This window comes from Micropterus dolomieu, linkage group LG08 (genome assembly GCF_021292245.1).
Source record: "Micropterus dolomieu isolate WLL.071019.BEF.003 ecotype Adirondacks linkage group LG08, ASM2129224v1, whole genome shotgun sequence".
Taxonomy (NCBI): Eukaryota; Metazoa; Chordata; class Actinopteri; order Centrarchiformes; family Centrarchidae; genus Micropterus; species Micropterus dolomieu.
This window is the reverse complement of record NC_060157.1, coordinates 32838113-32854126: the sequence shown is the minus strand read 5'-3', so window position 1 is coordinate 32854126 and position 16014 is coordinate 32838113. Positions and strand designations below refer to the sequence as shown.

The 16014-nt window shown below is 46.0% G+C and overlaps 1 protein-coding gene across 1 annotated transcript; it reads right to left on the bottom strand.

The window, feature by feature from the left end:
• Positions 1 to 293: 293 nt before the first annotated feature.
• On the bottom strand, positions 294 to 15657 carry LOC123975077 (serine/threonine-protein kinase 35-like). The gene is made up of 3 exons (XM_046056222.1): positions 14636 to 15657; positions 12118 to 12916; positions 294 to 3123 (listed from the first exon to the last, which is right to left on the bottom strand). Exons 1-2 carry the CDS (start codon positions 15186 to 15188, stop codon positions 12177 to 12179), a joined length of 1293 nt encoding a protein of 430 aa, XP_045912178.1. The 5' UTR covers positions 15189 to 15657; the 3' UTR covers positions 294 to 3123; positions 12118 to 12176.
• Between the last annotated feature and the right edge of the window lie 357 nt (positions 15658 to 16014).

The following is a 16014-nucleotide window of genomic DNA, read 5'->3' as shown; positions in this document are numbered from 1 at the left end:
TATTCCACATTTCTAGTGAAGACGTGCATATTGAAACTATAAAAAACATGTTTACCATCAACCAAAACGTCCTTGGTTCACATCTGGTGTTTGTCATTTCCCATCTCCCTCTCCTCTTGTTCTGTGTTCTCGCTCTAAATGCTGTGTAATCCGCATAAAAAACTTATAAACATAACAATGTAAACACTAAAGAAATGACAGATGAAGTGGTTCAATAAGGCCACACTGAAGGGACATCAAATTAGAGTTATCACAAAAAAACTAGATGAATAAAAACACACATTTAATCCAGACAGTTTTGATCATTTATTCCAAGAAAAGTTGTCAAACATATTTACAGCAAAAAAAAACTCGATGCTTTCACAAACATCTAATGGCTCCGGTCAGCTTCATTAACAAAAACGGTTCTTATTTTACATATATGAAACATTTCTTTACACACTGAAAATATGCACAAAAAAACAAGAACGTTCAAGATATTACGCACAACTGTTTGAGAACGGTGTGGCTCTGCACGGTGTTTACAGTGAGGCAGTGGAATATTTTGCATAGTGTAAAGTGTTCAAGTGGAATCATTGCTAGCCTGAACAGAGCTATATGAAACGGCTCGTACAAAAACACAGCGACAGCAGGGCGAAGCATTCTAGTAGTGATGATTTAGCTGTGAAGATCCTCAGTTAGCTTTCAAACTATCAACCTCAGTAACGCCACATACAGTCTTTGAAGCAAGTTAGGTTTAACGCTTAGAAAAACACGTACATTGAACACTGCTGAGCCGGTCAATATCCCAAAGGCTAAACCACAGATTAGCTATGTGCTACACGCATCCTTTAGCAGAAAGTCATAAACAGCTGTTAGCATCCAACAACTACAGCTCCCATGAGCGTCTGAAACGTCCTGTCTGACAGCGTCCTGTCTCAGGAAAGACCGCCAGTCCCCTTTTGTAGAATGAATTGTGTCCAGACGGCAAAGACAGAATTCCTGGAGAAAGATTGGGAGCCGGTGGGATGAGGCCACATGGAGGCTGTGGCAGCAGGAAGGTTCCAATCAAGGGCAGCCGGACGTGTTTGAAGACACCCAAAGATGTTTCGCCTCTCATCCGAGAGGCTTCTTCAGTTCTGACTGACTGGCAAGAGGTCCTAAGTCTTTAACCTATGTGTGAAAAGCTAGGACTTCATGACAGTCAGTCAGAACTGAAAAAGCCTCTCAGAGTCCAGTTGTCCTTGATTTGAACCTTCCTTGGATGGCTAGAACCACGTTGGATTTGAGTCATGGTGTTTGAAACACACCGAGGCCTTCAGACAATAATATAACCTTACAGAAGCTGCAGCTGCTGAATGCAAACAACATTATAGTAATCTGGACAGGCATTAGGAGAGAGGTTAACAGGTGTGGTCATTATAAAGGGAAAAGCAGGTGCAGCTACCGCAAAACACCACACAGAGGTTAAAGGCTGAAGAGAGTCTGAGGTAAAAATCTATCTCCAGCAGACTGCCCCCTCGTTTCAGAAACTAAGACGGGGTCGTTAATGAGAGCTGAGAATGAGGTAGGACTACAAAACGCCTCAGTCAACTGAACTACTGCTGAACTGAAGACAAACGCTACGCAGTGCCGTGAAACCAGCTGGAGGTTTTGGTTCCTGGAGAGTGGAGCAGAGCTTTCTAGGTCTGGAACCCTTTTACTACTCTCCATTTGCTTTTTATTCCGCCTTTCAATTATTCTTGTGCGTTTTTGAATTTTGTAATTTTTAAATTCTAGTTGCTTCAAGTACCACCTCACCTGTGAATCTGTGTCTTGCACATGTAGTGATCAGGTTTCACAAAACATAGCACAGACAGCCGGCTGCGACCAACCACTGGCTGAATGTGTTCAGAGTTACATGCCATGGCAAAGAGTTTGAAGCACAGAGCGGAAGGAAGGAAGGGACAGTTGGGATCCCATGGCTGCTCTGGGGATTATTTCCAGATGGCAAATCTTCAAATCTCCTGTGACAGTCCCCAAACCAGCCGCAGATGGCTCAATACTGCTCCGGCGTCAGCCCCATGAAACATATTCCTATCAGAAACAACGCTCAGTCTCTGTACATGACAGATTACTCAGTGATGAATCTATAAAGAAATGTTATGTCAGTTTGTGAGCAGTCCTGAAACGCCACACACAACCTCAGTATAAAAAACATTCAGTACAAAGTCACCAAACCATTATGATTGTTTCTTTGTCGTACGTTAATTTAGCTAACATGTTAATACTAAGCTCTGCAGTGGTGGTAAACAGGTATATGCAATTTGCCCCACAGGTGCTCTTTGGATTCAACAGGAACTTGTTCATTACCAGTAAAAACCAGTTGGGTTTTCCTGCTGGAGACTGTTTGGTTACAACAGGGTTGTGTGGAGTGAACAGAGGGCTGCTACTTCTAAGGTGTGGATTCTATAGTACTCCTTCAAAACACATGTGACACTGATACAGAACCTTCAGTAGTTCTCCAGCACGGTGACCGCACTGGGGCCACCAAATCAGATCACATTGTCACTTTACATTATTGCAGCTGGGGGGAGGTGTTAAAAACAGGTGATGTCACTGAAATCTAAATATTACACTGGTGAATTCTGCAGACAGAAAGCTCCAGGGCAAAGTGTTTCCAGACTCATTTCTGTCTGAGTGTGTGAGAGTCGTGACCCACAAATCATTTTAAAGATCCTTTCGCACTTCTGTGAATCATTTTAAGGCACGAGGCTGTGAAGGATGGGGTTCCCATGCTTTGACCTTCACACGCTGGTCCAGTCCAGTACGGTGACCTGTGCCACAGCTGGGTACATTACAAATGTTAAGGAAGAGCAGGTATCGGAGCTGCTGGGAACTGAAAGCAACAAATATAAAACAACCTGGTCGTCAAGTCCCATCAGAGACACTGGCATCATCCACCAGCCAAACGCCCTCCGTGGTGACAGAGACTCTAGCTGGGTGGTGCTGGAAGTGCACAGTGGTCTGACTTGCATAATATTCCTGTCCCAGAGGTTTGGAATCATCAAACCTCTGGGACTGTCGCTTCCCGCTCAAATCATGATTGTGGATTCTTCACAGTCCCGTTTCCCCTTGAAGTCCACGTCCACGTTGTAAACAAAGCTGCAGAGAGACAGAGAAAATATGAACAGGTCAGCACCGAGATAACTCACTGAAAGGTTTTATTTCCATCACCTCTGTAGTTATGCAGCTTTGATAGGATTGTGTGAGGGCTGTGGCTTCCACACCGTGTGGATAATAAGACTGACTGTCGTGTAGTGTACGAGGCTCACGTTCAAATTCATGTGAACAGATTGTGTGTTAGTTTTTGTCCAAATTTTCTTTTTTTTAAAAAGTGACAACCCTAACGTAGAACTGAACAATTAACTGAATAAAGAAAATAATTCATTTTATCTGACCGGGGGGAACATAACCTACATTCTTCTTTACAACTGAGACGTGGAAACACGGCGACATCGCTAAAAAGAAGTAAACCAGCAACCAGGTCAGAAGAGACAATAAAAAACACATTATTCTTCTGTATGACTGATCGACAATCTGTCACTGATGGCAGCTCCACCTGACACCTGAGTGCGTCTCCTGCCTGTAGCTGTCCAGGTTCAACTCCACTAATAGCCTCAGCTCGGGCTCACAGAGGTTTGTTCCTCTTGTCCTTAGTTGCATAAGCTCGCAGCTCCTGGTATGCAAGTGGGTCAGCGCTGCAGGAAGCACGCTTGCTGCTGAATGGAAACACGGAAAGTGCTTATGTCACATCTGAGGATCAGCACATACTATATTTACAGTGAAACACCGTCGGCCTGTCCTCTGGTCCAGGGGTTGATGATTTAACCTGCTTTAATAATCTCTGAGCTGCAAGCAAAGGGGTTCCAGTCATGTCCAACCTGAACCTTGTTTTTATCCTCTTGTCACGCTCCCTCCTTTAAATTCTTGGGGTTGCTGCTGATAAGGCGTCTACCGGCTGCGCTCTGGCTCTTTCAGCTCTTTGTTGTTACAGCAGCAGCTATGAGCGTCCTCTCACAGGGAATGCGGTACCTATGTGTGAACTTGCTGACTCTCTTTTTAACGAGCATGCCTCCCATACCTCAGCGCACACCCCACCATGGACTTGTTACGCAACTCCTCTCTCTGCCTGCGGACTGTACGCAGCAAAGCTCTGACAGAGACAGAGAATTACAGCTTTACTGCTTTCTATTTAGAAGCTGGTGTTATCAGGAGAAACGTGCGGTTGAGCACGCACACAAACAGGATGGATGGACTGTGAAAGATTTACACACCCTGGACTTTATTTCAGTCTGAACCAGCTGTTTTCCTCTGCTTCACACAAGGCCTTTTATTCTGATCGTGCTTCATACTGACTCAGCTGGTTTGGGACATCGTAATACACACCGAACCAATCTGAGCCTGAAACATGTTGAACAGATGGGGATAGATTTGAGATGTTAACACTTAATTTTAGCGACACTTTGATTTCCCTCATATCCCTGGAAAGCGTCCTTGAGAGAACTGTATGATCTGGTACAGATTAGAGAGGCAAAGCTCTGAAACCAGTTTACAGTTTAGTTGCCTGGAGGTTAATAGTGAACACTTTCTTCGTTTACATAAGCAGTTTGTACCCCCTCCTCTGATGGAGCTTTCTGTACAATGTGTATGACTTCACCTCAAAACATCTCCTGTCCCTTGAGGAGTCACATTTTTCCTCGACCAATGCAAAGCGTACGGGCAGCTGTTCAGTACATTTTCAGCGCTTCAAACCCACAGGTCCATACAACAGGTCGTCTATAGACAGCGAAATGTAAACGTGTTTCTCGCTGTTCTACATGACCTACCTCGAAGGCAGAGTGACAAGCCAAAACTCATCAAGAGGGAACAGTCTCCTTTCACAGTGTGTATTTGGGTGCATGCAGATAAAGTGTCGGAATGATCTCAGAGTCAGAAAGGAAGGATGCTGTGTAGCGATAGACTGATTAATCTGGTTGATATCAGACATTTTGAGATAATGGGCTGATATTAATCACAAGGCCGATGAACCGAAAGTGGCAGCCTCGTCAGTGAGCTGCTGGTGAACGGTGTTGGCGCTCCCCCTCGTGAGTTTTGGTTCGTTTGGAGCCCTAAATGTTCTCAGTCACCTTCGTCTTTTCTTAATGTTTCTCCTAAATGACTGAACTGAAAAAACTGAACCTCTGGTGCTCTGTAGGAGCCCCTGACCTCTGACCCCCCTGCAGAGGAGTCAAGAAGCACATTACTAGCCAGACCTGCATGAACGTCCCAGCAGCAGGTACTTTGTTTCTAGCTCAATACTGTATGCATATAAATCTAAACTATATATAATCCCAGCCCACAATTATGATTTATATATTATATAATATAATCAGATCCAACCCTGGATGCCTGTTAAACTGACATGGTACAACATATAAACCTTTAATCAACCCTTCCTGAATCAGCTTTCTGTTTTCTTATCACTGATCCATAAATAAGCAAAACCAAAGGAAGCAGGGAGAAGGTGAAGGCCCAGCAGATCCTGCTGCCTCCTCAGCCGCCTTGACCACGATTTGTTGTTGCATAACCAAAAAGCAAACTGCCTCTTTAAAAACCAGCAGAGACCAGTATCTTTGGGGAAGTGGTAGAGGCCGGCAGCTCTCTGCAGAGGGTGTGCTGGTGTTTTACGAGCTTGGGGTGGTTCTTCTTGGCTGGCATTCACCAAAACTGTTCACGTAAGTTTAGGTGTGAGCCTCGAAGTTCCTGACAAGCTGACAAAGCATTTCCCACAACGACCAGCAACAGAGCAGCGAAGCCTCAGCAGGGAGGGCTGGAGCCAGACAGGGCTCCTTCATTTCAAAACTCATTAACAGTTAATTAACCTATTGTTTCAGGTCTACATGAGGGCACACACAACATGGAGCCAAAACATAATTAATTTGTCCAAATTCTGAATCTATAAAGTAAGGTCCGAGACAGATGTGTCCACACTGGTTACAGGTTTGTTTCACTGTTTGTTTGCTTCCCCATCCCTCAGCTCACACTGCCATCTTGAAGCTTTTATGTTCCCACTTAGTCACGGAAGGAGCGCACGTTCAGTACCAGCAGTGACAGCAGATCCAAAACTAACGTGTTATCAGGAATAGGAGACAGATGCTGAACACACCTCTGTCCATCTATTATTGACAGGTCAGAATGAACCCTGCTTTAGTAGAACAGTGGAACCACAGAGAGAGGTTCTCTGTGCCCCGAGAGGCCAGAATATAATAATAATAATAAATAATAATATAACCTCGTACAGCACCTGCAGAGTGAGGCTGTGATGGATGCTCTGCAGACTGTGAGGAGATTAACACGGTGTTAAGAGCTTACAGCCCATTAGATCCAGCACAGTCACCATGAATGGGCACAGCGGAGGGGAAAAGATGTGGATCCATGCTGATCCAGAGCTGTGGGACAAACATCTGAACTGGTTTTCCCCCCTCATCTTTTTCCTCTTACTAGGGATGCACCGAAATGAAAATTCTTGGCCAAAGCCGAAACCGAATATAATGAAAAAATAATGAAAACATTTACAGAATACTAAAAAAGTACATTCACATTTTTTTCTGCAATTTTTTTTTTTTCCACCGTAGCATTAATTAAGTCAAAATGCGCTTTTGCCTCAGTGTTTCCCACAGGATTTGGAAATACTATTGTGGGTAAGTTTGAGGCCTGAGAGGGTCCGGTAAAGTAAATTTCCTTTTAATGGACAAGTGTAATATGTTTTATACTTTCTGTGAATATAATCCAATTAATCTTATTTCCATCCTGTATAGACGCCTTATTTTGAAAACCAGACCTACCCAATTTGATAAATAATGTTGTATGTGGTTCTCGTATGGCGTAACATGAAGACTTCATGGCCTCTCTTCAGGTAGGACTTTGTAAAGAGAGAAACTGACTGATAAAGTCGCTAACCTTGAATGAAGGCTTGATTACGTGTGTACTCCAAATTTAGGTGCGGCTAGCTTAATCGCCTTCTCAGAAACGAGTAACAGAAACACTCAAAGCGGATCCGACCGTTTGTTGCCTTTTCTAGTCAGCCACAGATGGAGTGGATGTGCTAGGAGACAATTCAACAGAACAGAACCTTTAAAATGCTTCCACACTGCCGACATACCAACGTAACTGTTCGGTAAAATTTATTAGGTCTTTTGACGTATTAGGCCGAACACCGAAAGTGTAAAAATACCTATTTTCGGCCGATTAATTTCGGTGCATCCCTACCTCTTACTTTAAATTGTCTGAACAAACAGGAGAACATAAAGAGGCGCTTCACCAGAATCACTTGTTTTTGCAGTCGTGGCTCTGAACCCTGAGGGCCCTGAGGAAATATTTACAGCCTGCTCGAGCACTGAATGCTCACTTTTACAAGCATGTTGCATAAGAACGCCAGTGCCCCCCCCCCCGAGCCAATACAGTACACACTGTACCCTGCCTTCACACTCCTGTCCAAACAACATCATTCCTGCAGAGGAGCAGCAGCAGCAGCGTCTTTGTTTCAGACCTATGCTGTATTCAGATAAGATGCAAAGAGAACACATCAGCCCTGCTCGGAGGCATCGCCGTGTTTATTACAGGAAGTGGACGCATTCATGAGCGCGGTGCGACAACACCCTGCAAATGCCTCAACTTGTAAAAACCCCTTTCGCGCTGTCAAAAGGATTCCCAAAGTAAAGGCTGCACACACGTGGGGAGGGCCGCGGCTTACATCGCTCTGGCCTGGTTTAGGCAGAGGCGGCACATGGCTGGCAGGCAGCGAGAGGACAAAATGTTCCAGACGCAAGCTTCCATAAGCCCCGGACCAGGAGCAGCGCTCTCATTGTCCAGCAGAGCAAGGGAGGGAGGGAGGACGAGTGAGACACATACACATGGTGGGATGATGCTGACATACACATTTTATAAAGTATGACCCACTCCTGACCCATTAAAGACTTTAGTTTAAAACCAGTCACTCGCACTGAAAACCAACCAGCTCTGATCACAGCAGCATCTTTCTGCTTTTGCCAGAGCAGAAGGAACTCACTTCCACTCAGAGGGGGCCTAACATTTAGATTATTGTTAAAGGAGCTGAAACAAAGACTTCAGCAAAGTCACTTTCCTTAAATACTTCCATGTTAAGTGCAGTAAGGATGGGCCTTCCTTCCTTTCACCAACAGTAGCTGTGGATAATCTGTTTTCATGGCACACAGCTGACAGCTGGTGGAGGCGGAGCACTGCACAGTGAAGTAAACAGGGGGCTGATAACTGATCAGGGTTAATGTAGCTGATGCCGATCAATGGACGGAAGGCTGGATGAGCGCAGGACACTCCTGTATCTTCCTGATACGTTAATATGAGTCAGTATCGGTCTGTATGTCTGCCGATAAGCAGCAACAAACTGCGGATGATGTAACGCAGAAACATATCGCTCAATTGTTCGAGTCTCTGGCTGCAGCTCTGCTCCTCCAAGTTGTGCTGGTTCTCTCTGTTTAATGTGAAGTAATTTGAATTTTGGACACGTTGTCAGACTGAACAAGACATCTGAAGATGTTACCTTTCATCTTGCCATCAATATATCGATTAATCAAGTGTTCAGCATGATCAGGAGTTTAGTCAATCATGAGTTTATTTTCATGTTATGTGTTTGTATAAAAATAAAGATCAGCTGATTTATAATACTTCTTTTTATTAATTGTTAGTATTATAGCCATCAAATAATTCTCCTAACAGTAAAACACATGGCTCCCTGCAGCTGGTGCATCACTGTGTGCACGTCTCTAGTTGAAATGAGTCGTGAGGAACTGATTCAAATGCAGTATTGATCCAGTCAAAAGAATCATCAACAGGTTGAAACATTTCATCAGTCTACCTCTGGGACTGATTGACTGTCAGACTGAACAACACTGCAGCACTTTGATTATCTTCAGGCATTTTATAGATTAACTGATCAACCAATTAGGAGAAAGAAACAGTCGGTGCATTAATCATCAGTGAGTATCGTCACTGTGCTGCCGTCAGCTGTCCCATCAGTTAACCAGCTCCTGACAGTAATACACACCTGCAGCAGAAACACCCCCCCCCCCCCCCCCCCCCCCCCCCCCCCCCCCCCCCCCCCCCCCCCCCCCCCCCCCCCCCCCCCCCCCCCCCCCCCCCACTAATCCCTCTCTCCAGCAGGGCCTGTTGCATAACACGCTGTCCCATCATGCAGTGAGAGAACGAGGTCACCGCCGACCCTGCTAACAGCTGGGAGCCGAGAGGCGTTACGTCACAGTGGCCAGGGGCCCAGGTCTCAGGGGGCTTACAATAAGGGGTTACCAGGGTGCAGGATTGGGAGCTAATTGTCACACAAACGCCAGGCTTAGTCCTGGCAGTGGGTCCAAGTTCAAACAAACAGAGGGACGGCTCGGGTCAATAACGGCTCTGAATGATGAGTGACAAGGAGATTCCGCTCTACATAACAAACTGAGACATTTAGCATCTTACAGCTCATCCCGCAGCGTCACAGCAGCAGAAGTCACTTCCTACAGAATGGGAGTGTTTGTGTTGGGGGAGGGTGCAACTTTCTTCTCCAAAACATGTCCTTCTTAGAAAGGAACTGGATATGTGAAGATTTTTAAAGTAAAACTTAAGATAATATTCCCCCATTTTTTTGCATTTCCAAAAACTCTACTGAAAATATTATAACACTGATAAATGACAGGTGAACGGAGGGCTGGGCAACAAAACAATAATGATCATTTAAACTTGAAAGAAATAATGATTTGACATTTACATTCAGATAAATTAGTGAAGTTTGTTATCCAAAGCAAATTACAATTTCTATACATGTCAGAGGCCGCATGCCGCTGGAGCACATTGGTGGATGTGACGCTTTGGGAATCGAACCCAGATCTCCCACAACAAGGCATGCGTCTTATCCACTGCTCCATGTCCTACCCCAGTTCTCATGATAAATATTGATATTGAATTAGATGATTTCTTTTATCACAATAACATTTTTGGCCATATGACTCAGCCTGAGGTGATCGATTCACGGCAATATGAACACACTCTTCCATCCCCTGCTGCAGGTACATGTCATTTATATTGTGGCGGTGGTGATATCACTGACGGTTGGACTGGAACGGCACAACTCTTCTTTACTCAGGTGAGTTAACAGTGGCCCATAACTCATGGCTGTGTGAAATACCATACTGTGATAATACTCATAGTCAGATTAAGCATAAGCAGTGCATAATAAAGAGGAAGCAAGAAGTAATGTTGAACACTACTGATCTAAGTATCTTTACTGAAGGTCAGGTGAACCTGTACGCGCCTTCATCCACCTCTGAGAGTCCTTCAGTGTTAACATATTACATTCTTACAACTGAAACTATAACAATACTGCTGCATCATCTGTGTTTCGTGGGCGGTCTGAGCCTTTGTGGCTGAAGATGAGTAAATATACAAACACAGATGTGTTGCAGTCATTCCTGTTGTTGAGAACAGAAACCGCAACGACCAGAGCGGTCAGTGAACACTTTCTGTCGACGTTATTGAGCTGCATTCGTGTTTACTGCACCTTTCTGTTCAGGGCCAACAGGGAAAATCCCTGAGGCAGCGGGATGTTGATGGGAAACAAGCCAGACGTCACGTTCACTGTCAGAGAAACTAAATGTCACAGGAGGAAGTGACTTTAATGGAAAGTGAATTCGGTGTTTGCACAACAGATGTGATTCACTGCCAGGTGTGAACAGGAACCAGATAATCCTCCTGTACTGCACACGTCAGGTCAGTGCCAGAGGCCCGTCGCAGTTAATGCAGCTCAGCCAATAACTCTGACAATGATTCTCACGCACACCCGGACTGTGCATGTGTGCTTTAAAGAAGGGTTGTTTGTCCTTGGACGGAGGTTGTGCCCTGACTGGTTCCCAATCTAAAAGCCACCCTCTTCATCCCCGGGGCCATCAACACACCTGCTGTTACCTAACGTCAGCAATAACTACGCTTTTGTATTTGCTAATTCACCTTCTTTGTCCTGCAGTGACAGCGCCTGTTGAACTCTCTTAACGTCAGTGATCTTGTCAACCGTGTCAACAGCTCAGTTTTGCGTGTCGACGTCGGTGAAGATACTTTCACTCCTGTTTACACCTGATGTGGGAAGTTTCAGTCAGGTTTAGGGACTGTTTGGAGTGAAGGGGCGAGGCCTCTGATCCCCATATCAGCCACTTGCGGTTAACCAAGGAATAGGAAACCCAAGGTGAATGATAAAACTGCCTGCTGTAACATCCATCACAGTTTACAGACCCAATTCCTGCTTCAACATTATTAGCGACATGTCGAGTGAGCACATTTTCAGTTTTACCTCCTGATAAAGAAGTTTCCAAACCATCTGGACGAAATGTTGTTGTCCGACTGCTTGTGTTTCTTGGCGTGAAGGACTTTGTCATAGTGATGTTGTCCCACAATGTTATCATGACTGATTTGATTTGGACCAAAACCACAAAAATAAGATACCAAATTACAACAAACTCAGAATAATCCTTAAATTACTCCCCTGACTAAAGAAAAATATTGTTTTTCTGTGTATGTATGAACTATATCCACTTCCAGTCAGACCTCCAACAACTCGGGCGTAAAGAGTGTCTGTGACAGGAGGACACAGGTGATGTTGAAAACAGACTTGTTTATTCTTTATAACTCCCAGCTTACACTAACGTCAGCCTGGCTACTAGAAGTAATAAAAAAATAGCATCCATCCTCACTGTGAGAGGAGATTTCTAAAAAGCAGTAAATCAGTCACACCAGCAGTGGCTGTTAGATGAGGGACGCTCTAGCTGTCAGTTGAATGAAACATTACCTGTTTCTAGGTTACCTGTGGCCAGTGTTCCCTTTAAGCAAGTGGTGCTGAGTCCAGGGTCACAGAGGAGCCAGCAGGATTTTACTCCTTCCAATCACTACAGCAGCTCTATCACTGACCACCCAGGCTGAAGGTGGATCAATCAGTGAAATCAGCTGTCAGGTGGGTTACAAACCTGCAGATTCCTCAGCTGGACTTAAAGAGAGCATTGCTAAAAGTAGGTAGATAGTAAGTTATGAAGAGATGGAGCTTACCTGGGAAAGAAAGGGTCCCTTCTTTGACTGGTTGGGTTACAAAAGGAGAGGCGGGGCCGTCACGCAGCACACGTGACTTGGTCCATCCGCACCTCCAGCTGGAGGGCGTCTGGTCGGTCCTGAGGGTTGACTGCGAGCATGTCCTGGAGGAGTTTCTTCACGCCCTCAGACATGGAGCTCCTGGCCTTCTGAGGGATGTGGAGAACCATCTTGGGGTTCTCCAGCAGAGCCTCGCCAACAGGGACAATCTCTGTGCCCTGCCGTATGTAGGTGCCGAGCAATTCACGCTTGGACTCTGCGTCGATAAAAGTGATCCGCTCGATCATGGCCCAGATGATGATGCCCAGGGCGAAAATGTCAGCCTTGGCCGTGTAGTGGCCCTCCCACACCTCAGGGGCCATGTAGAAGTCCGAGCCGCAGGCTGACGACAGCCAGAACTTGTTTATGTTGACAATGTTGTTCTGGTTGCTGCCTCTGCCGCCCGCCACTGCAGGGTGCTCTTCGCTGTTCTTGGAGTTCAGGCCAGCGCAGACTTTACTGAGGCCAAAGTCGGCCACTTTCAGAACCGGCGATCCAGATTTCTGAGAGATTAGAATGTTGTCCGGCTTCAGATCGCGGTGGACGATGTTGTTCTTGTGCAGGAAAGCCACAGCACTCGTCAACTGCCGCATAAAGCTCCTGTTGGTCTGGGGGTCGGGTCGGCGGGACAAGATGTACTGGTTGAGGTCCCCGCCCTCGCAGAACTCCATGACGAACCACAGGTAGCATGGCTCCTCTGGGTAACCCAGGATGCGCTCGCCTGCAGGGAAGATGGACAGATGATTAGTGAGATAAAAGTTTATTAGAGCTGAATCCCTCAGATGTGCTGCTTTCACATCCTCTTCAGCACAGGATCTGACATGCTATTTACTTTCTGACTGAGCGGTGAGGTTCTCAGACTCATCTGTAGTCGTGCACTGGTTTCAGCACCATTATCAGTGGTTTGTAAGTGCATGCAGCACACAGATAGACCTGTTCAGCTGTGTCACTTCCACTGTGTCGCCTTGAGGTTTCAAACCTCAAACCTTTGCACACTTCCATACACTTAACAGGCATCTAGCTCATCTAGCCGTCTAAGAAAGACACGTGGATCCGGATACATCTCCCCTCGTGCTCAGTTTAGTTAGCAGATGACAACGTAAACACACTCACACCAGCTCAGTGTTTGGCCTTTGCTGTGTAACTGCGACTCTACACTCTTATGTTTCAGGCGAGGCTTCTCACCTCTTCTGATGGTAGGACAGGAACAAAGGATCTTTGAAACCAACACTGATTTCAACATGTAAGATTAAAAAATGGGCTGAGTTTGGATTCCTGGAATTTGGTTATTACATAATTGTGATGAAGACATTTAGTGAGCAGAACTTTACAGTGCTAAAATAAACAACATAGTGTAATGACCTTAGATCAGCTCCCACATCAGCCCAGTAGATTTATCCATCGGGCTCCAACACACACTGGTGATCATCTTTCTCACACATCACTTCATAAACTCCATGGCCTGAGCAGATTCTATATTAAAACCAGAAAGACCAGCATATCCGTGGCTTTAAATGCAAACATCAGCACTTCCTGATTGCTGTCTCTTCCTGCAGCTCTCAGAAACATTCTGTAACTTCGAGGTAGCAGAGAAACTGCCTTTCAAAATGTCCGAACAGGGTCGCTCCTCACTGCCCCGACCTGCCCCAATCAGCACTCTGTGGGCTGCTGATCACACTGCATTTTACAAACTTGGTTAACATGAGAGCTAGGTCCTTTGTGTTGTTTTCCAAATCACTTCATGGCCACAAACCATGTCAGCTCAAGGTTAATTTTTCATTCCAGCAGTTAGGCACAGACTGTAAACTTATTCATTTGTTATCTTTAACAGCTAATATCCATGTTTCTATCAGGCCTGCTGAGCAATAACACAGGAGGTAATAAGTAGGTCAAACTGCACCAATGACAACACTGACTGAAGTGAATCAAAATGCAGCTGTTATAGGATAAACTCACAGTATTTCAGCATAACAGCCCACATTACACTGTAACAGCAGCGTTTAGTGTCTGAAACCTGGGTCAGCAGGCAGCGGGTTAACGTGCTGCCAGTTAGTACACAGTGTTTCCTCAGCTGAGGGAACACTGTGTTCCCTCTGTACCTCCTATAGGTGGCACATACTGACAGACACAGGCCTGCAGAGGAATCACGGTTTAAATCACAGAGTCCTGCATCACACACTTTACAGTTTACAGAACACCTTTAAATACAGATTCCTGTATCTGTATTTAAAGGTGTCACATGTCAGCCAACCCACGCCCTGATGTAATGTAACTCATGGTTATATAAAAATAAGTGACAGAAATAACTGGAACAAGTTATATAGATTATGAATCTGCGTATGAAGCAGGAGGTCAGTGGTTCAGGGCCCCTAAGACATGTCTGGCTCCGTGTGCCTCTGCACGTCTCCCCTGGTGTTATTGTCCTGCCAGCAGCACTCACCTTTGAGTGACGTCTCCACCAGCCGCAGGTACTGTTTGGACCTCTTGTTTCCGTGGCTCATCTTCTGGGCCAGGCCCTTCCTCTGCAGGACGCACTCCTCCAGCTGGACCACATTCTGGTGTCGGTTCTCCAGGCTGGTCAGGGCCCAGAACTCGGCCAGAGCCAGCTCTACGTTCTCCGGGGCGTCGCACTGGAGCCTCTTCACCGCCACCCTGGCCCCTGTTTTCCGAGCTATAGCCTCGTACACCACCCCGTAGCTGCCCCGGCCCACCTCCCGCAACAGGCTGTAACGGGGGGACACCACCACGGCGGGCTCCAGCCGGTCGCTCCGCATGAAGCTGATGGAGAAGCAGTCCTCCTCGTCGTCGTCCTCCTCCGGCATGGGCTCCGTGTGGTTGTTGTCCTCTACCGTGCGGGAGCGGAGCACTTTGCCCAGCTCCCGCTTCATCTTCCCGGCCGTGCTGCGCCTGCAGCCCCGCTCACCGCCGCTTACCTTTCTCCTCTTCGTCCCGTCGCAAAGATCCATAACTTCTTCTTTGTTGAAAGTAAGCATGAAGGGAGGACGTGTTTATCTGTCATCACTTTAACTCCAAGCTACTCAGGTGTGACGTTCTGACGTCGCGCTGCGTGCTGTCCGGGCAGGTGAGGGCCACCCTGTCGACGTTTCGGCCAGTTTGCTTGTGGAGCTATAGAAGGTCCAGCAACAGGAACCACTTCACCTCTGTCAACAAGATTGTTCCAGCTCCCAGAACAGACAGAGAACAGGGGCGGGGCCAACCGCAGCTCCGCTGCGCACTGATTGGCTGAGAGAGCAGCTCGCTGCGGTCACAGAGGTGGTGAAACCGCTAGCACGCGACGTTTGTTGTTATTCCGAGTCTGTTGTCGCGATGAGTTCGTTATTAATCTGGGACATGATGTGAAAAGCTTTAAAGAGTGAGCCGGGGCGGTTCTTCCATGCCGTGTCAGCGTGGACTAACCCGTGAGAGGCAGGGTGGGCGGGGCACGTGTGCTCAGGCATGGACCTGTATGGAGGGTATGTTGGGTCAAAACGCAAATGAAAAGTGCAAATAGAAAATTAAAAGAGACAGCATTAAAACAAGGCCACAACAAGGCCTTACTAATACATGGCAACAGAAAAAAGGAAATAAAAAATGTAAAATGATCATTTGAAAATGTAAATTGACAATGACAGAAGTGACATTCAAAATGCAAAAGCTTGAATGGAAATGCTCAAACTGGTAGTCTAAATAAAAAAGATGAAATTGCAAATGAAAATAAGAAAAGGGAAACATCAAATATCAAACTCAAAACGGGAAATGGAAATACTGAACTTAAAAAATAAAATCCAGCAGGGGCTGGCTCAAATAGTGGCATCCGCA

Coding starts and splice junctions, on each gene's coding strand:
- LOC123975077 (XM_046056222.1), bottom strand. CDS start 15,188: ATGCTTACTTTCAACAAAGAAGAAGTTATGGATCTTTGCGACGGGACG. Junction 12,917..14,635: donor GGTGGAGACGTCACTCAAAG/GTGAGTGCTGCT, acceptor TCTTCCCTGCAG/GCGAGCGCATCCTGGGTTAC.